The following is a 21,447-nucleotide window of genomic DNA, read 5'->3' as shown; positions in this document are numbered from 1 at the left end:
TCTGACGTTGCCTTAGCACAGTACTTGGAAAATTGAAACTTGAAAAGCCCTTTTCAAGAGAACTGCAAACCATTTATCAATTAATTTCTGGTTTGGTTTGGTTTGGTTTTTAATGAACCTCCATAACACCTGACATTTGAATTTCTCAGTCTATTAACTGTCAAGGGTTGGTAATTCTCTGAACCTGTTTGCTAAATTTCTGCATGTTCTGACATGCCTATGTTATTGAGGGGAATTGCTTGGTGTGGTTTTTTTTCCTTCTGTAATTCAGTGGAGGGAAATATCATTGAGGCAATATCAGTTTCATATAGAAAGCTTTGCCAGAATACTCATTGCAAGCATGGATTTAGAAGACTCCATGGGAAATCAAAAAAAAAAAATGTTAATCCACATTCTGACCTTTTCAGCTGTTCATTGGACTACCTTAGTAAAAACAACTGTTGCCCCTATGGAGGATCAGGTGACACCATGTCTGGAAAATTTTTGGGATCAGCTTTTTGTTTCTTTAACTTCCCTCTCAGTTGTATAGCTATTTGAGTTCTGTGCTGATTCTAACAGAATACTGCATCTTGGGACCTGTAACAGTTTATAAGCATACAAAATGCGTAGGAACATTGTAAGTTACAGTAGCACTTGCCAGTTTCTTTTCAGCTTGTGCAGTTTTGTTTTGCAGTTGACTAGAGGCTCTGATTTTGTGCAATATAAAATTTACATAGCAGATCAGTTTCAGTGCTTTTGCCCCTACTTTTTAATGATGCTAAAAACCTTGTGATTGCAAGACAGTATTTTTTACTAGTGATGAAGACAAAGCTTTGATCAGTTAACATCTTCAAATACTAATGTTCAAATGAACCACATTTCAGTAACTGTTAAACAGTCTTTAATCTTTCTTTCACTGAAAGGTGGACTTCCATGTCTGTTTTTAAATACCTGCATATAAATGTGCATATACATAGGGTATAAACTGACAGATATCAGACTACAATACTTATTCCTTAATTTGACATTTGTCATCCAGGATGGGCTGGTACAAAATATATTTTCAAATCATACACTCTCTAAATCTGGATATCCCTCAGTTATTTTCTTTATATATCCTCCCACTGGGGGTTCAGTCATAAATTGTTCCAGTTTAACAAGCTAGTTCAGTTAACACATTTTTACTTGTGTTTTCCACTTTTCACACCCTGCATTTCCTAATTCCAGTTGGGAGAAAATGTGCTGTTTTTCACTTTATATTTTGTTGTTGTTTGTTTGTTTTTTCCAAATTAAAAGCAGGAAGTACCAAAAAGTTCACCAAAGAGCATATTCTTGTGAGCTTAACAGACAAGGAGCTTCAGTTAAGATTTGATGAAGCATTTACATGATTCAATTTCTGTGGCATGGCCTGGTAAATAAGATTAATACTTGAATATCAATTAGGTGGGGGCTTTTAGGTAATCAAGGTGGTATTAAAATGTGCTTGGATAACATAAACAGATTTAAACTAGAGAACTTGAGGTAGTTTCAAGCTACTGAATTTCGTGTGCTAACAGCCTGTCTTTTCTTTGGGAGATGGGAGAAATTGCCAAGTACATACCATTACCCAAAAAACAGAGTATGAAACACAGGTTCTTCAACAATTCAAACAGTATGAGCAAAAAGATTTTGCTATAGTATTTTAGCAAAAGAGTAAAAATTATGTATGGATGACAGCAAGATGGTAAACAGAGAATTGCTTTGGTTGGGAAAAAACCTTAAAGATCGTCCAGACCAACCAACTGCCAAGTCTGGTGTTAAACCATGTCCCTCATCACTGCATCTATGTATCTTCTAAACACCTTCTGAAATGGCGATTTCTGAGTTTGATAACCCTTTCAGTGAAGAAGTTTCTTCACATATCCAATCTAAATCTCCCCTGGTGCAATTTGAGGCCATTTGCTCTTGTCCTCTCACTTGCCACCGAAGCACACAATCTTTCCAAACTTGATTGCAGCCATGCCTGTCTTTTTCAGAAGATCCTAACGGCAGTCAGTGCTTGTTTGTTTTATTCTCAGTATTCAAAGTATGGCGCTTCACTACTCAGTCCATAAAAGCACAGAAACAGTTCATCACTGGCTTTTTATATTAGTACTTTGATGTCTGGCTACGGGGGAAGACACTTTCACCTTCACAACCTGCTAAATTACCCAGGACCTTGAAGTTGTGTAGTCCACCCTGGTGTGAGTCAATGTGACTTGAAGCAGAACTAGACTTTGAATTCCCCTCTCCTCAGGGCTGCCCCTTTCGCCACTTCCCTAACCCCCCACAACTACCCCAGCCCGGCCAGGGCGATTTACACAGTAAACCACACGAGTTTTGGCAAAAGCTGCGCATTTATACTTCAGGAGTATACGGGTATAACAAGCTGGTCTGCAGAGACAGAGTTAGGTTATAAAGAGCAGGGCTGAGGCGGGAGGGGGCGGGGTCAGAACACGTGGTACCGCAGCTCGCCGAACTGGCCCTCGGACTGCGCTTCCCATGGTGCTTTGCCCCGCCAGGGAAGCCTGCGCTGCGCAGCAGCACGGGTTTTGTTTCCGGGCCGAGATTGAGAAGTCGCGCGCGGAGCAGCTGAGGCTTCCGGGGTGCCGCGGGAGGTGGCCGGCGGGCGTGGGGTCGCTCTGTGTCCCGCGGCCTCAGACTCTCGGGGATGGACGAGGACGGGCTGCCTATAGTGGGTTCCGGCATTGACCTCACGAAGGTATGGGCTGCGGTCGCCCAGGGGTCTAGAGCTGTCCCATTTCCTCCCCAGATGACGGCTGCGCTGGCCCTGGTGCTGGGCGAGCCGCCTCTCTCCCCCTCTTTCTGTTACCCGGCCCGACCTGGCCGTCAGGCTCGCCCCTGAGCCCGGTCGCTGCCTCGCCGGACCCCCCGGGCAGCCTCGGCCAGGAGAGCTGGTCCTAGAGTGACGTGCTGGGGGCTGGCGCGACAGTGCCCTCGGCACCTGCGGCCTTTGTAGCAGCGGCCAGTTCCCACAGCGGGGTTTTATCTCGAGCGGTGTCCGCAGCAGCGCGGGGTTACTGTTTGCCGAAGGCGTTCTGCTACCATTTCTGTGGCAGTATTAGATTTAATCGTTAAAGCATTTCTGTCATAAAACGGGGAGGTAAATCCCGTTCAAAGCTGCTTATTCCTGTATTGTAATGACGCAAAACCATGTTTTAAATTTGTGTCTCAAATATAGAGCATAATGATAGAACAGTCCCAGTTGCCCCAATGACCCCATCGATCGTGGGTACTACTCCATAAGCTTCTTATCATGTTTAATAGTGTTAGAACTACAAAATTGAAGTTGAGGAAACCCTGCTATACAGGTCCCCAGACTGAAAACTTGAGATAACATCAACAGAAGTCTTACCAAAAAGCAGGACTCTTTAAGGCAGGCAAAGCGTAGTGAATGGCTACACTGACAAATGGAAAACTTAAAGAGGAGGTGAAGACCCTCTTTTTAGGTGAAGAGTCACTATGTACACAGACTTGCTTAGGACGACTGAAGCCTGACTCTGCAGTTGTAAACTATTCACTTTAACCAATTACAGTTCTATTGAGTAATTTCCTGTGTGTAGTTTAAGACTTAAATGGTTGTCCAAGGTAACCTGAGGCACTATAATTTTATACATAGATGTGTGAATGTTTCCAGTTCCAGTCTTATATAGCAGTTTAAATAAAAATGCCAACTGTCTGTTACATTATAAGCACCAGGCATTTTTTTTGACAAACATAATATTCTACCTTTTAGTCTGAAAAGTATGCATGCCTCAGGTCTGACTTGGAGGACTGACACTAAAGTGTAATTTCATGATAGTTTGGCCTTGCAAATAGGATAAAATATTGGTAGCCATTGAAGACTGAGACAGGAGCTTCACTACTCCTTGGTTATGTTGTTGGTTATAACTGAGTGTTTGTATGGATGACCAAGGTTGCTTTTCCTTCTTGAGCTTTGGAAGGAAAGATTCTGATTTCCTCTGTGTTTAAAAAAACAACAACATTGCTTTCAGGACTGTCACAATCTAATGTAAAATTACTTTCTTAAATAAGGTAACAGTCTTGGTCTCTTCTCCCAGGCAACCAGCACCAGAGCAAGAGGACACAGTCTAAAGCTGCGCCAGGGGAGGTTTAGGCTAGATGTTAGGAAGTTCTTCATAGAAAGAGTGATTTGCCATTGGAATGGGCTGCCCAGGGAGGTGGTGGAGTCACCATCACTGGAAGTGTTTAGGAAGAGACTGGATGGGGTGCTTGGAGCCATGGTTTAGTTGATTAGATAGTGTTGGGTGATAGGTTGGACTCAATGATCTCAAAGGTCTTTTCCAACTTGGTTTGGGCTATTCTATTCTATTCTATTCTATTCATGTGGATCATGTTGACTCTTCTACGTATTCTGCAACTTTTCAGCCATCATGTTAGTAGACTCTCAGAGAAACAGGCTCTATATGTGTATGCATATATGCATGAAAAACATGTTAGTATATGTATGCATTCACAGCAAGTGTATGTAAAGCAGATTCTGAAAGAGCTTATTCTAAAACGTTTGCATTTTTTAACACATCTTTGAATCCAAATGTAAGAATTGTCATCTAACTTAGTTTTCTTTTTTAATGCAGGTTCCTGCTATACAGCAGAAAAGAACTGTAGCATTTCTAAACCAGTTTGTGGTTCACACAGTGCAGTTTCTCAACCGCTTTTCTACTGTTTGTGAAGAGGTATGTTTATTATTATTTTCTGTCTGTCAATTTATACAATAAAAATGTCCTAGAAATAAGAACCATGCACTTCAGTGTCTTTGATGCAATAATGCTGGTAGCTTAGAAGAGTTTATTCTTTCTGTTTGAGGTTTATCTTGAGTAAGTGCTTAAGAGAATTTTTTTTTCCACCAATATAGTTTCATAGTTTCATTCAGGGTTGGAAGGGACCACAAGGATCATCTAGTTCCAACCCCCTGCCATGGGCAGGGACACCCTACACTAGATCAGGCTGCCCAGAGCCTCATCCAGCCTGCTCTTAAACACCTCCAGGGACGGGGCCTCGACCACCTCCCTGGACAACACATTCCAGGGTTTCACCACTCTCATGGGGAAGAACCTCCTCCTCACATGCAGCCTGAATCTCCCCACCTCCAGCTTCATTCCATTCCCCCTAGTCCTATCACTACCTGAGATCCTGAGAAGTCCTTCCCCAGCCTTCCTGTAGGCCCCCTTCAGATACTGGAAGGCCACAATGAGGTCACCTCGGAGCCTTCTCTTCTGCAGACTGAACAGCCCCAACTCCTTCAGTCTGTCCTCATAGGAGAGGTGCTCCAGCCCTCTGATCATCCTTGTGGCCCTTCTCTGGACACGTTCCAGCACCTCCACATCCCTCTTGTAATAGGGGCTCCAGAACTGGACACAGTACTCCAGGTGGGGTCTCACCAGGGCTGAGTAGAGGGGGAGGATATAGGCACATGAACTGCTGATTATACCATACTTAATTCTGTTTCAATAAAATTTTGTACTTGGCACAGTCTGTGAACTTTTTGATACATGTAATTTGTTCTGAGCAGCCCCATCTAAAGATACTGTCTTATTTAGGAAGAAGGATGCCATATTCCTGTGGTGCTGAATCCATTTTGATAAGCAGTACCTTCTCATTTGTGTCCTAGCATATTGCATTAAAACTTGCTTCCAGATTTTACTGCTCTAATTTAAAAGGGTTCTACACTGAGCTCTGAGTGTCAATAATTTTGATGCACCAAAAAAAAAAAGACATTTTTGGCAGTTGTAACATGAAGCCATTAGTTTTAGTGTCTGGTTAAAAAGAGAAACAGAAAAATGTTTTGTGTAAACATTTGTATGGTGACATTAGTGTCAGTGGAAATATACCAGACTGACAGGACAAGAAATATCCACTGAGCATGGCAAGAGGGCTTCCTTCTCTGTAGAAAGTATGTTTTCTAATGTGGCTTTGAGCTTAACCTTTTTGTCATTAGCAGGTTTTTTGTAACTGTTACCTAGTTTATTCAACAAAGACTATTATAGAGGCCTAGCCAGCAGGGCTAGGACAGCAGTCAAATCCAATTAGACTAGGCCTTGTAATCTGAGAAATTCTGTTATTTTTTAGTAAAGCTTAGAGCCAGACCAGTGACAAGTATAAAATTTGGCTACTGCATCAACATATGGAGCTTCAGAGAGGGGAAAAAAAGATACTATTTTTTTCTAGATGTTTTAACTTAGTGTAACTTGATGCATGGGACAGTGTAGAAGCCTAGTGATGCTGTTGTCAGTTGTCCAAAACTCAGTTGTCACATTATCTCAAGATTACTGCTTGCATAGGCACTATGGAAATCAGAGCACGTCTATTTAAAGCCATCTTCCTCATGCAGCAACTCTGTGAGATAATTTTAATAAGAATCATTAGTTAACCTAAATATGTTGTTACTCAAGAGACTAAATACTTGCTTTATAAACTCCTTGAAAAAAATATTTATTTATGAAGTACATAAATGGTTTTAATATGAAAAGTCCTACTTTGAATCAACAGAATATCATGGCTAATGCCATCCTTCACTCTAAATTTCTGTGCTCTTGTCTAGTCAAACTTGCCTATAAAGTTATAAAACTGGCTTTCCTACATCTTTCTTCCTCTTTCCCCAGCTACATATAGGGCACATAGTTCCATTCAGTAGGAAAAAATTCCCTTTCATGAACAAAGAACCATCTGTAAACAAGTCAGGGCACTATCCAAAAAGACTAACTCCTGTCAGTCTCTTTTTACTTCTTTTAGCATATTGGCAGAAATGGCATTTTCTGAGGGTGTTAAAGTTCTGCTTCAGAGCCAGGCAGAATCTTGCCAGTGTGCCAGAAAGCTGTCAGAGTGGTATATATCTGCCAGCCAGTATGCTAGCCAACTTCACTTGGACAGGTCTGGTGGAGTATGGTAGCAATTAGTTAAAAGAGTGACAGTTCTTCTAGAGTAATTTAGAAAAAAAAGAAGTGTCAAAATTAGATTGAGGTGCACCTGGAGCATAAAAAGCTTCTGGTTACTTCTGGTTCACTGTGCATTTTGACTGTATAGGACTTTTAATCACTTTTAAATACTTTCTGTTTGCTCAGTTACATACACACACATCCCATCTTTTCATCTTCCACACTTGGAGAAAGCTTTGAAGAAAGATATTTTGATAACTGCAAGAGTACAATATGTCTGTCACTATTCTCCAGTTGTCCAAAGTAATACCCTGTTTACTTTGGCTTTCTTTTGTAGATAGTCTCTCTTTATTTCTGTCAGTCATCATTTGGGAAAGCTAACTGCCTAGTCAAAGACTTAAAATTTGAGCCACTGTAGCTACTGTAGTAAAAATGGATGTCATGGTTTCATTTATTTGATAATGTTGTCATCTCATTTACACTTAGGACAAAAGTGATTTTGTTTAGCTAGTTGTGCACTGATTTGCATGTGTAAGTGACCCAGGAGGGTGTTTCCCCTTCCTAATTGTTTTCTGTTCTAGAAATTGTCGGCACTCTCTCTCCGTATCCAGCAAATTGAAATGACGCTCAATATTTTGGATGCAAAGGTTTGTATATGCACAGCTTTGTCTTTCAACAGTGACAGCCTCTTAGATTGCATGAACTAGCTTCCTTTTCATAGTCTGGATTGAGCTTTCACTGATTTGAAGGAGCTAATGCAAAACGCTTACATGGCAGTTTCTCTCTTTGCATGCCTTGCCACTGACATTGTTTAACACTGAACATGTAGCTGACACAGAAGAAAGGAAATAACCATGCTAGAAGTGTTGGGTTTGTCTCTGTTAAACACTGAACAGGAAAAAAGACGTAGCAAATTGCAAAATCTGTAACTAGTAATCAATCTGTTAGGTAGTAGAGTTGTTCTTGTCATGATTTCTTCCACTGCAGAGGAAGTAGAGAAGATGTCACGGCTCTTGTCTGGTTGGTAAGTGCAGTAGCAAAATGCTGAGGATGTGTTGAAGCCTGTCCTGCACTGCACCCTTGGGTTAACAGTGAAAGCTCTCATGGAGTGGCTTGGCATTTTTTGTTGTAGAAACTACCTGAATAGAAGAATCTTTTTTTTGTCAAGCAGTATGCCAAAACCAGTGATAAAAATTTACAGTGTTTCTACTGTGAAACCTATCTGGGGAGTATATGGTAAGCAGTTTTTATTGTATGTGTGCAATTATGATACGTTTAATGCTTATTTCATGATGTGTTTTATATACAGTTATCCTCTATTCCTGGCCTAGAGGATGTCAAATTTGAAGTGTCCAGTACAAATACAAATAGTGTTACAAATGGTCCTGTGGCACAAGCTACTACGGATCAACAGACAGCTGTATCACCTCAGTCTGCAGTAAGTAATGAAGCATAGCTGATACTCTGAAGGAATGTACCTTTCCTTGTCAATCAACTGGAAAGACCTAAAACTACCTCTTTTTAACTATCAAAATTGTTTTAACAAGTGAGTTAAACCATGTGGCTTAAATAATTATAACTAACTCAAATCTAATGGTTAAATGCCTCCTTCTTCAATCACACTAGAATGTGAACGCTAATTACATCAAGGGACTGAAGGAAAAAGTAGTTCGAATAGCATAATTCCAACTCTTCTCCTTCCTTTGGAATTTGAGCTTTCAGCTCAGATTGGAGTTTATAGCACAATTTATGTTGAAGAAGTTATTACAGTGATTTTTTTCTATAGCTATGTTCAGAAAATGCCAGCTTATTACAAGTCATCAACATTAACATCCTATCCCTGCAATTGATTTATTGTTGATTTTTTACACAGACATAAATCCTGTGATGACCACTTCACTAAGTCAGGCTTTCTGTCTCATTTGTGGATGGAGTTCTTTCCCTAGTTTCCTATTATAGTTTATTTTCTTGGAATCTCCAATTCCAGTCTCTCCTCATTCTCTTATTTAGTGGAGGTTGCTGTGGTTGGAGTACTCTGCTGCTTTTCCCTGCCTGTTAAAGGTTGTAACAGTGTGGGAGACAGAATGGACAGTTAGCACTGCATGTTTCAGTCATGCCACAAAATGACAGTTATCTCATTTTCTTTGAGATGTGCCTCCTGAATGGCTATTCCTGAAAGGAGCTTTCCAGTGCTGCTTTCACAGTATCACATTATCACTAAGGTTGGAAGAGACCTCGAGGATCATCGAGTCCAACCTGTCACCACAGACCTCAGGACTGGACCATGGCACCAAGTGCCACATCCAGTCTCCTCTTGAACACCTCGAGGGATGATGACTCCACCACCTCCCTGAGCAGCCCATTCCAATGACTAACAACTCTCTCGGTGAAGAACTTCCTCCTCACCTCCAGCCTAAACTTCCCCTGGCACAGCTTGAGACTGTGTCCCCTTTTTCTGGTGCTGGTTGCCTGGGAGAAGAGACCAACCCCTTCCTGGCTACAACCACCCTTCAGGTAGTTGTAGAGGGCAATGAGGTCACCCCTGAGCCTCCTCTTCTCCAGGCTAAACAATCCCAGCTCCCTCAGCCTCTCCTCATAGGGCTTGTGCTCAAGGCCTCTCCCCAGCCTTGTTGCCCTTCTCTGGACACGTTCAAGTGTTTCGATGTCCGTCTTAAACTGAGGGGCCCAGAACTGGACACAGTACTCAAGGTGCTGCCTAACCAATGCAGAGTACACAATGACTTCCCTGCTTCTGCTGGCCACACTATTCCTAATGCAGGCCAGGATGCCATTGGCCTTCTTGGCCACCTGGGCACACTGCTGGCTCATGTTTAGGCAGCTGTCAATCAGCACCCGCAGGTCCCTCTCTGTTTGGCAGCTCTCCAGCCACTCTGACCCCAGCCTGAAAAGGGCAGAGGGTTAGCTTAATACCAAATATGTTATCCTTTAAAGAGTACTATAGCTTCTTTTAATATTTTTTTTGTGATACCCATTTTTCATAAAAATAGGTTTCTGTATGAAGCATTTGTCAGGGAATCAAATCAATATTTTGAGGAAAAAATGTATTGGACTGCTAGAGGAGATAGATAGATAGATATAAACTTTAAAAAAAAAAGTTGCAAGTATTTAAATATAATTCTGTTTTATTAATTAAATAACAAACTTAACAGGGCCATTATAGGCTCTTTTTTTTATCCTCAGGTGTGTCATAGGAGAGACTGAGGGAGCTGGGGTTGCTTAGCCTGGAGAAGAGGAGACTCAGGGGTGACCTTATTGCTGTCTACAACTACCTGAAGGGGGGTTGTAGACAGGCAGAGGTTGGTCTCTTCTCCCAGGCAGCCAGAACCAGAACAAGAGGACACAGTGTCAGGCTGCACCAGGGGAGGTTTAGGCTGGAGGTTAGGAGGAAATTTTACACAGAGAGAGTGATTGCCCATTGGAATGGGCTGCCCAAGGAGGTGGTGGAGTCACCATCACTGGAGGTGTTCAGGAGGAGACTTGACAGGGTGCTTGGTTGCATGGGTTAGTTGGTTGGGTGGTGTTGGATGATAGGTTGGACACGACGATCTCAAAGGTCTCTTCCAATGTGGTCTGGTCTGGTCTAGTCTGTTCTGTTCTGTTCTATTCTATTCCTTAAAATGGTGACTAAAAGTAGAAAGTCACACTTGTAACAGTCAGTAATGATCAAGCTGTGGTTTGTGTATTCATACGTCTTGGAAATGTCTGATGCTATGAGCATAAATCAGAATGATCTTGAAAGAAAGTTGCACTTTACCCTCAAGTCACAGACTTCATGGACTGAAATCTGTGCATGCTTCTGGTCAGCATACCTTATGAATAAAATCTTACCTTCTTTCTGTACAGCAGAACAGTATGCATGAAGAAGGGTTACAGAAAACAGAGGTAGTAACAGAAAATGTCATAACTGTGTCCAAGGATCCAAGATATGCCAGATATCTCAAAATGGTGCAAGTGGTGAGTCATTTCTCTTGTTCTTTGAATACTCCATTATTTTTATGTGGAATGGCACACGCAGAAAGTGATCATTAAATGTCCAAAGACACATGTTGCAACAGTAATCTTTAAGCAGGGATAACATCAAAATATTTCTAGCACATCTCTGATAAATAAGTGATGTGATGTAGTCTGCCAATATACTTGAACTGAGGGTGTGAAGATGTGTAAATACAGAGTGATATTAGCTGGAGTCACATAAGATGCTGCTGAAAGTGTAGCTGCTCCAGTAGAATTGGTGTCATTCCATACATACAGATATGATTACATGTTGGTTTTGCTGTAGGGTGAGAAATACAGCTTTGCTAGTATAGTCCAGAGCAGGAACATTTGATACTTCTGTCAGGCTCAAAATAGAGATGCAAATACTGCTTTTCCTACTTGGTTCCACTTCAGTTTCCTGTTATTCATGAGGTAGGCTTTATTTGCCTCTTTTATCTGTGGGCTGTTAAACAGATAAATAGGAAATAAATGAATGTAATTTCAATATTTATGTGTGTTTTAACCAACGAAGGAGCAAAAAGGAGAATGGGAGGCTCTCGGTGAGTCCTGGAGCTCCAAGAGCAGATTTTCTTCACATTCACAAACTTAAAAATGAGATTGGAAACAAAGAGAGAGAAGAAAAAAAAAAAAAGAAAGGCAAACCTCTCCTCATTTTCAAGCAGTCAGTGGAAATTTTCCTCCAAAAAACTAACTTGATGATTTCACTCCCTCTTCAGAGCAATTGTTACAATTGGTGTGCTTGGTACTTATTTTTCATTCCAGTCACAAATTGTCACTTTATGGGTAGCTTATTACAAACCATTTTGAAAGCCTAGCAGTGGGGTAGTAGCAGAGAGGAGAACACTATATTAGTGTATTGATTTGATGCCAGGCTTCAAAGTGGATGTAAAAGTGCTGGATGGGCTAATTATTTTGACTTTTCTTTGTTTCACTGTCTGCTGAAGAAGTGAGATCTCACTTTCCACATTTAATCTTTGTACTGGCAGTTCCTATCGACTCCTCTGCCAGTTGTAAACAGTGTGGTAGGAAAGTCAAACTAACATACTACAAATTAATGTGTGTTCTTGTAGTTGCCAAACCTGTCTTCCCGTCCCATCAAGGATTACAGTTAGTGTCAATTATTTGCCCAAATTACATTTCCTCGCTAAAGATTTGTTTGAATTGCTCATTTCTTTAGTACTCACAATATTTGTAGTATTCAAGAATTAGCACTGTGAAGAGAGACTTCTTTTGCACTAAAGATAGCTTTTCTGTGAAGTAGTAACAATCTCATTTCAATGGGAAGCAGTTAGGCTTAATAAATTCATTTGTTTTAAATATGCACCAGTAATATTCCAGCAAACCATATCATATTCAGTATCATATTCACTGCAAGTGTCCAGAACACTTCTGATGACAGTGTGAGAGAAGCAGTCTATAAGATTTCAGATAAACTTAAGTTGCAGATATTCTTAACACGATTCCGAACCTGACTGCATAGATGCCAAGATACTGACTGGCCTGATACAGATGGATACTTGCTTGAAAGAGCTGAAATAAAAGCTTAAGACTGAGAGTGCACTGATCTTCAGGAATTGCCAGCACTTCCTGCACTCTACAGAACCAAAACCTGTTTTGCAACAAGATTGCTATGTGCACTGTGACTTCCTCAGGACCTGCACGTTTCCCAAGCTGCAGGAGCAGGCTGGGAGTAGGGCTGGAGTATGCTCTGTTGAACGTGTGGTGATTTGGATTATTTCAAATCTTAACTGGGCAGAACAAATGCGATTGGAGATTTAGTACTCGTTGTTCCTGTGTTAGAAAAGTACACCTGGGCCATTTCAGTGGACCTGGAGGCTCAGTGTAGTTACTGTTTAGATTTAAAATAGTTGTCAGTTTTATTTTAGTAAGATTTAGGGACACAGCAGCATTAGGGTCCAGTTTTCCAGATTAAAACTTTTGGGTGTGTGAAAGATAAAGCAATTGTAATGCCCTAATTGTAATATAAACAGATGTAGGTACAGTTTTGGAATAAAACACTTCTCCAAGTGGGGATATAAAAATGAGACAGTTTCCAGCCCATTCTTAGAGGTTCATACACTAAGCTCCCTTTCATTGAAAGAAAAAATACAAGTTCTTTTTTGCTTGATCTGACTCAGTCTTGTTTTCATGTGGTTTGTATTGATGTATAAACACTTCATCAGTGACTTGTGAGTTGGGGAGAGGAACTCTAAGAGCAGTCAGGAGAGGGTAAAAAGCATGAGAGAGTACAAGACAAAGTATAGAGACACAATCCCTGGTGTCCAAACCTAGACTAGAATATTTTACATGGTCATGAGCATTAGTTGTGAATTACTTTATTCTCTATTACTTTATTCTTTATTACAAGCTAACCCTTTGCCACTATTTGAGTCACATTTTTGCTGATACACCTAATAGATTGCTAAAACTACATACCTATCTGCGTGCTGTTCCAGAACCTTCATGCACAGGTATTGATGGGGAGTCTTACTGTGAAACCACACAAGGAGTAAGACAGCTAGCTTAGCTCTCACTTGGCCAGGTTAGCAATTGCAACTGTCACTGGTACCACATGCTTCTCTGGAACATTAGTCATGGCTGCCCTCTATTTTATCATTATTTTACTTACTTTGGATAAAATGTAATTGTCCTGTGCCAAAAGAATCCTGCACTGCTTTCATTTAGGTTCTGAGGCCTGTGCTGAACTTCCTAGACCTCCAGGAACTTTGTCTCTTGGAGATCAGAAATTCTGTCCTCTTTTTTCTGTTTTTTTAATTCCCTTCTGTTATGGCATGCAGTGCTTCAGGTGATTTTTCTGGTGGTTTGCAAGAGGGGATGGCAAAGCAAGGAGTTATGTTTGAATAGTGCTGGGAGAAACATGGGAGCAGTTTGTTGGAATGTATCTCGTAAGACGATGTGTGTCCACATTCTTGGGTATGTGATCCAAGATGAGGGGATGTTTAGGTGGTGAGGAGTAAAATGAAGATGATGTGGAAGGACTTGGAGGCAAAAGAAGGAATTTTTTTAACACATACATAGTTGGCTAAAATCTGTCCACAAGTTATAGAACTAGCTTGACTGTACAAGCACTTGTATTCAGAAGGATCACTTTTAAGTTGTGCTTCTGTTCTGTTTGCCTTTTTGCTGCTTCCTTTTTAAAGACTTTTCCAATTTTTAGCACTGTCTTAGGGTATCTTTTTGTAGCAGATGCACTTTCTTAGTTTCCCTCTCTGTTTGGCCATACTTCCAGCATCTCCAAGGAGTCTTCTCTACCTTTCTAGCACAGCTGCTCTCTGCTCTCTTTGTGCTACTTTGTGCTTTCTTCACATTCTCATCCATATACATAACAAGCTTCCTCATTTTGTCTGCATGAATTTCCAGTTCTCTCTCTGCAACTTTCTCTGCATGGTTTGACTTAAATATAAGAAGGATTGAAAGGTCCTTTGATCTCAGTCATTTCTTGCTTCTGTGTTCATACTGATGGCAAGCAAAATTATCACTCCATGGTCTTGTTCAGCAATAAATTTGTGTGGAATGCCTACATTTGTGTGGAATTTAGTTCACTTGTTTGTGTCCAGTAGCTTCATATTATTCTTCCTCCTCCTACGCAGGGTGTTCCTGTAATGGCAATACGAAACAAAATGATTTCTGAAGGGCTAAATCCAGATCTTCTTGAGTAAGTAATTTGTAACTTTCAGTAGGGTTGGAACACAGCCATGTGTTTAAAAAACTTAGGAGAATTTTGTAGCATTTCATAGGTCTGAAGAGAGGCATGAGTACCAAGGGTAGGAGGGATGCAGTCTCAGCAGTGAGCCATCTTCTCAATCCAAGGCCTAGGAAATACAGAGACTGGAATATAAGTGGGTAGTTACTGCATCCTCCCAAACAGAAAGTTGCAGGGCTTTACCTTCCAGACTCGAGAGAAAACAGAAGCACTTCTTCCACATCCAGCAGAGGTGGTGCAGTTGAGGGAGAAGGCAATAGCAATGACAAGGTAACATTTGACAATGGACATTTAGAGATGAGGGTTCAAATAATAGGCCAGCAGCTATTTTCACTGTTTTGTTTAGAGACTGTGAAGTTTTTCACGCATATGTTCTTTCAACATTTCAACAACGAAATGTCACCATTGTAGAGTAATAAAAACACATTTTCATTTTAGTTTGCTGGATGGATGAGGGACTGCACAGTTGTTTCCAGTTTCCCTCAGTGTAAATTGAAGTCAGCAGTTTGAAATAGTGACTGTTGATTGAGCTAACCAGATGTGAAGACTGCTAAGAATAGATACTCACTTGCAAAGCTATTTGGCCGTAAGGATGAATTTTAGGCTGATTTTACATTTGACATGCCACTTAGTTTTACTGACTGTTTCACAGAATCTGTTAAACTGATGAAAATATTAACTTTCAGTCTTCCATGATAGCCACTAAACTGTTTGAAACATTTTTGCATCCTCTTCAGAAACTGTCAGTGTATTAGAAAGTCTGCTTCTTCTTTCCAGTGAATTCTTTGTATGTTTTTTGGAAAGGCTTATCCTGAAACCAGTGACTTGTTTAAGAAAAGAAAATACAGGAGAACTGAAATAGCACCACATGTTGAATCACTGTATCTCCCAGCTACTGCCTGGTGTCTAAATAAACCTGAAGCAGTTCTTCCTTATTTGATATTTGTACTGATTGAATGAGAAATTTAAAAAGCCACATCCCACAAGCAAGAACTTTAGACAGGGTTATCAAGCGTGGTTTTACTGTATGTGGAATATATTTAGGTTTTGGTCTCACAGTCTGTCTACAAAGATCTGTGCACTACTAATGCTTAGGCAGATTCTCTTTAAAATGTTAGTGCTTTGAAAACTGAATAGCAAATCTACCTGGTTACCAAACCCTAATTATTTGGCAAAGTGCACAATGTTTTAAGGAGTCAGGGCTGACTTTTCTTCAGTTGTCTTGATTTCTTGTCTCAATGTCATAGTGTTTTGGGTTTGTTTTTTTTTTAATATATATGTATCTTGCCATTCACAGCACTTTTCTTGAGTCTTCAGGTTCCTTAGGCCTGCTCAGCCCCAGTGAAAATTAGAAAAATATATTTATTGCCTTACATTCCACTGCTTACTGCAGAGTTTCCCAGCTGCTTGTCAGTGACTGAGCATGGGTGTTTTTTGTGGCTGCAGAGGTGCTAATTCTAATCGTATGGAGCTGTTTATAATCTCTTCCTTCAGCTATTGTTGCTCCTTTATCAACATTTTGCAGAATGTGAAAACTGCCTATTCTATCAAGCTCTCAATTTATCTATTTCAGCTTCTGTTTCTTAGCCTCTCTCTCTTGCCTGTCAACAATTTCAGGGACAGTTTGCCCTGCTCTCACAAACTAAAAGAATTCCTTGCCATCTTCCTCGCCTTACTAGAGGAGAGTTTTTGGACTGTTCTCTCCAGATCACATGTCTTTGCACAGCTCTTCTGTTTTGTCATTACTACAGCAACAAGAAATAATATTGTGAAGTGGTATTTGCATGAGAAAGCAAATGCTTTCTTAATTTATTTTAGAGGTGTGCAGGGGGGAGGGGAGCAGGCTCTCTTACAGCTCTTTAATGCACTTCTCATTTTTGTACCCAAGATGTTTGGAAACATTTTAAAGGCACCTAAGTGATTTCTGACAGAAGTTATAATAAATAGAACCGAAGTTGGAAGATAAATTCTGTGGCATGACACACAGGGGTAGCCCCAAGGAAAATAACAATGGGACTGGCTTACTTTAAAATATTTTATCAGAGAGAGCAGTTCACCATCATACAGGAAGCTAGTGTCTGTGAAGATCATTATTCCCCTTCCCCAAGTATAACTGTGTGTGCATTTTCTGCCTGCGTTTCAGAATTTAGCATGTTCAGCCTTGCTGATGTTGTCAAACTCATTATGTACTTGGGAGGGAGATTCCAGGGAGCACATTCAGTCAGTAGTGTTCGTCTTTAGGTGGCTTGCTTCTCTCCCCTTCATTCCCAGTAGACTCCCTGAGAAATGTTTTGACACAATGTTAAGATCCATCTTAAACAGTCTCTTCAAAACTACGTACAAGAGGCCTGATCATTAATGGTCAATAAAAATCCCATGGCTGCTCTTGCATGTCAAATTTAACCCAATGTTCTAGCCAAATTCCACTCTGAGTAATTCTTTTTTGCGTCTCTAAATTATCCCTGCAGTTTTAGTTGGATACAATATTGTTCATTTCCTGTCTTTTATTTTCACGTACTATTTACACTGCTTAATGGTGTACAGGATGTTCCTTTCAGCCCTAGAACTTCAGAAAATTGAAAAAAAAATTGAATTAATCAGTATTGCCTGCTTTCAACTCCTTTAGTGAACTGTCATTATTTCCAACACTCAAAAGGCGTGCATTCAAACTCAGGGCTAGAGTTCTGATGTCCAGCAAGTTACAGTTTCTAGTGTTTATGTTCTAGTTGTGAGTGAAGCAATACCAATAAAGGTGTGAGCTCGTGAGTCATAAACAGTTGATGTGTCAAAGGACATTAGCATTACCTGCTATGTTGCTTGTGTTTCAGCCACCTTCTGTGATTTACAACATAGAACATTTTTGTTGCCTGCAGGACCCCAGATGCCCCTGTGCCTGCCTGGGGAGATGATGGGAAAGCAGAAGACAGTTCTGACAGTGAATCTTCATTTAGTGACTAAAGAGACTGGTTTTGACCTTTGGAAACCTCTGTTAAATGCTAATGTGCTTGGAGCTTTAGCATACTGTGATTTTGCATGGGTCACATGGGTGATATGATTTCCCTGACAGCATTTTTAAGAACTAAGATCCTCCATGTTCTCTCCCAGAAGGTTTGAACAGGAAACGTCCTTCAACTGAAGTTTTTCCACTAGGAAGAGGAGTTATGAGATCCTTGCAATTTTTATACTGCATTATTCAAGATGCCTTTCTGATGGTTCTGAAATGCTGTGGGCCAGGCAATCTTTCATTTTCTGGTATTTCACATTTATCCTGAGACCAAGAGAAGACTAAATCTGAAACTCTTAAGTATATAAATTTGTTAGCTTTTATGACTAAGTCATCATCTTTCTGTCTTAGTTATTTATGCTACTTCAGTAGGTTAACAGCTGCTTTTTTTCCTATAACAGCTTCCATTTGAGTCTAGTAGACCTATTTAGGCCCTTCATAACCAGTAAATCAGAGCAATGCCTGAATCCCTACAAAAACATAAGTGCCCTAGAGAAGGCCCAGAGATGGCATTTCAGTGATGCATTCATTATTATTGAAAACTCAATAGTTAACACTTGGTACAAGTGACATATCAACACACTAACAATAAGTCTTTCAAAGGTAAATGTTACAATGTTATTTCAGAAACCATATATCAAAGCACTGCTGACTTTTTTTTAACTCTGTTATTTGAAAACTCATTGAAGCAATCTGTATAATTAAAGCTATGCTGTGTAAACCAAATTTGTGATTCTGTTTTATACCCATATGTTGTTTTAAACAAGATAATGAAAAGTATTCAGAAGTCTCTGTAATTCATGTTTCTCCAGAACTAGTTACACTGAAGTTGCATCAGTCTGCTAGCTGAAGGGGAGAGGTTTGAAAACAGGGGTTTGGGGTTTATCCTAAGCCATGTTAGCACTCCCAATCAGGGAACTGAACTTCCCATAGCCACTTCTAAAAAGAAAATGTAAGGAAGGTTGAAATGAATGAAAATTGTATGTTCAATACTCTTGAACTGATATTAACTTATGTAAGAAAGTAGCCTGATTTGAAGAGTTGATTTGAGACACAGTAATGAATTAGTTATAAAACAATAAAGGAGGTTACCAAAACGCATTTAAAGAGGTATGATTTCCATCTATAATTTTGAAGAAGCTTTTTGAGTAATTTCAGTCTGAAAAACCTAAAATCGATTGCCTTTTACACCACTAAGGATGTATTTTTATGTGGAATGAAAAAGAAAGCCTCTGGCCTACTGTCACTTGTTAAAATGGAGAACAGTTAATTGGTAATTAACTATGCTATGGAATAATGATTTCATTACTAAGCATGGTGAATTCAGTTGCTTATGATGTGTGTGTTTTCAGGGTAGCTGTTTACTTTGGAATAGTGCAGCCTTGCAGAAATGTTAAGTAAAATCTTGCCATTTTTCCTCCTCTCCTACTTGAGTGGTAGCACACTGCAAAATAAAAATCCAGGTGTCTAACCCATGATGTACAAAGGGTGAAAAATACAAAACCTTCGCTTGTACCTTCAGTGCATCAGCAGCCATAGTGCTTCCACTGCCTCTGGAACCTCTGACCACATTAAGCTCCTCTCTTCCTGCCAGCCTCATCTGCAAAACACATCCTTGTACTCTTAGGCTGTGGCCAAATTCAATCTGAGATGCTTCAACTTAGGACACATGCTGACACAAGAAGCTATTAAGTATGGGAAGGTTGGTTTGTGACTGAATTATGTCAGCTGTGCTAGCCCTCCTTGATCTACAGCAGTTTTCTAGTGAGGTGGTGCTAACCCAGAATGCTGGAAAGTCCATAACCGCAAGCTAAATACTATAAGCAGAGAATATTCCAACTTGCTCATTATTTGCCATCTGTTTTGGAACAGAAGGTGGAGGGAGCATTTCAACTTGGCTGCACAGTAATCAGATATATGTAATACTTTCAAGGGAAGAAGTCCATTTTTCAAATGACTTTTAAAAAGCTTCTTGCAGCAAAGAACTTTCAATGCATTAAAAGGTGTCAGTCAGGCACATCTAATATACCTGACTTTTACATGGATTTGAAGTCACCATACAGGACAACATTGTAATGCGTAGGCATGAGAACTTCTTCGGCTTGTTGCTGGAATAACTGTTGAGTGCACCTATTAATACTGATTATGTATTAATTATGTGCTTTTTATTAAATTATGTATTCAATGTTAAAACCCTGCCACCGTCTTCCTCAGCTTGTAGGTGATCTGGAGTGCAGAACGTATAAAGGTCAGTTGCTTAAAAGCAATGTAGATGCATGTAGGTGCCGTAAGACTAGATGCATATCTGTATTTACGTAAGTGAAACCTCAACCAGCTGTCAAAGGCAAACCCAACATCTGGACATGATAATAACTTTATACTGAAGTCCTAGTTGAGCACTTCTATTCATTAATCTGTTCCCTCTTAACTCTCCTGTTCAGCTACATTTGAAAAGAAAATTGATGGTTCTTTTTCCAAGCCGGGTCTCTTCCTCTCTTGTTTTTCTTTCCAGTGTGTGTTATATACACCAGTGAGTAAGCCTATAGTCTGACATTCTGTGAAAACAAGGCACATGAAGCTATAGCCTGCACTTGGCAAAAGAGAGTATCACTAAGATCAGCTCTTGGAGCTGATGCGTGTGCTCAGGTCCATTTTACTTTACATAATGTTATGTAGCAAGGAACAGAAGTTGTCATGGTCTTAAACTTTCTGGGCATCCACTTTTACCTCCAGAAAGCTGATACAAGGTTACAGCATTGCAAAGAATTTGTCTGCAAAACAGTGTGGTTATTTTCTTACTCTTCAGAAAATCTGGCAACCTGTTGTCTGAGGCAGCCGCAGGTCAGATGCCTGTGCTACTGTCCAAAGTGTTATTCTCCCAATACTTGTGATGGTGTCTCCATTCAGTCCACTGTACAGGCAAAACAGGAACTGCCACATTAACTCAGGCCTGTGGCTTGCTTAGTCTTGCACTTCTGTCTCTGGTAAAATTCAATACTGAATGCTTCAACGGAAGATGTGAGGAGTACCACAGTGCTTGAGCAGCCCCTTTTCCTGCCACCAAGATTTTACTCCAGCTGTGAGCGGTGATTGATGTTCAGTGCTAAATTACAAGTTTGTTAGTGCTTCCAAACCCCTTTGCATTAATTTGGGAAGCTCTGGATAGTCCTGTCTTGTATTTGACTGTCTATCTTTCCTAAGACAATATTATTTTAAGAGAGTTTCATGGGCTAGTTAATGATGAGGGAAACTAGGCAGAAAATGAAAAGAACATACCCCTTGTCATACAGAAAGCGAGTGACAGAAACAAGGTTAGTGCAGGATGTGTCTCCATGTACTCATTTTGACAAAACAAGTTTCCAGAGACTGTAAATTAAAAAGGAGATTGTTAATTGAGGACTAATGTAACATGAAATGCTCCTTTTATTGTGTCGTGTTTTGTTGGGGATTTTTAAGTCAGTGTCTTGGCCATAAACAATTGTACAGTTTTCTTATTTGGTGTGTTTCCCATTTTCAGGTTAAAGAGTGGAAAGGAAAATTCTGAACCAACATTCACCTTGCAGGCAGGTTTTTGTTGTTGTTTTGGGGTTGGGATTTTTTTGTTTGTGGGTTTTGTTTGTTTGTTTGTTCATTGGTATCAGACTTTGTAACTGGTATGCTTTCCCTGAAGGAATGAAGTGGTAAATAATAGCATCCTCTCATTTAAGTGGTGCATCAAGATAAGTGTGTCCAGCAGGTCTAGGGAGGTCCTCCTCCACCTCTACTCTGCCCTAGTGAGACCATGTCTG

General features: G+C 40.3%; 1 protein-coding gene across 2 annotated transcripts; it reads left to right on the top strand.

Moving 5' to 3' along the window:
* Positions 1-2,545: 2,545 nt before the first annotated feature.
* On the top strand, positions 2,546-18,385 carry WASHC3 (WASH complex subunit 3). Of its 2 annotated transcripts, none has more exons than XM_068142256.1 (7): positions 2,546-2,719; positions 4,617-4,715; positions 7,496-7,561; positions 8,224-8,352; positions 10,782-10,889; positions 14,543-14,607; positions 17,529-18,385. In XM_068142256.1, the coding sequence occupies exons 1-7, from the start codon at positions 2,669-2,671 to the stop codon at positions 17,611-17,613; spliced, it is 603 nt and encodes a 200-aa protein (XP_067998357.1). In that variant the 5' UTR covers positions 2,546-2,668; the 3' UTR covers positions 17,614-18,385. The 2 variants fall into 2 exon arrangements, with proteins under 2 accessions (XP_067998357.1, XP_067998356.1); XM_068142255.1 differs by having other exon boundaries at positions 10,779-10,889.
* Positions 18,386-21,447: the final 3,062 nt, after the last annotated feature.

This window comes from Melanerpes formicivorus, unplaced genomic scaffold (assembly GCF_026170545.1).
Source record: "Melanerpes formicivorus ecotype bairdi unplaced genomic scaffold, bMelFor1.0.p_v2 SCAF_8, whole genome shotgun sequence".
NCBI classification, from domain to species: Eukaryota; Metazoa; Chordata; class Aves; order Piciformes; family Picidae; genus Melanerpes; species Melanerpes formicivorus.
Note: the sequence above shows the minus strand (reverse complement) of the source record. Positions and strands in the feature narration are given on the sequence as shown.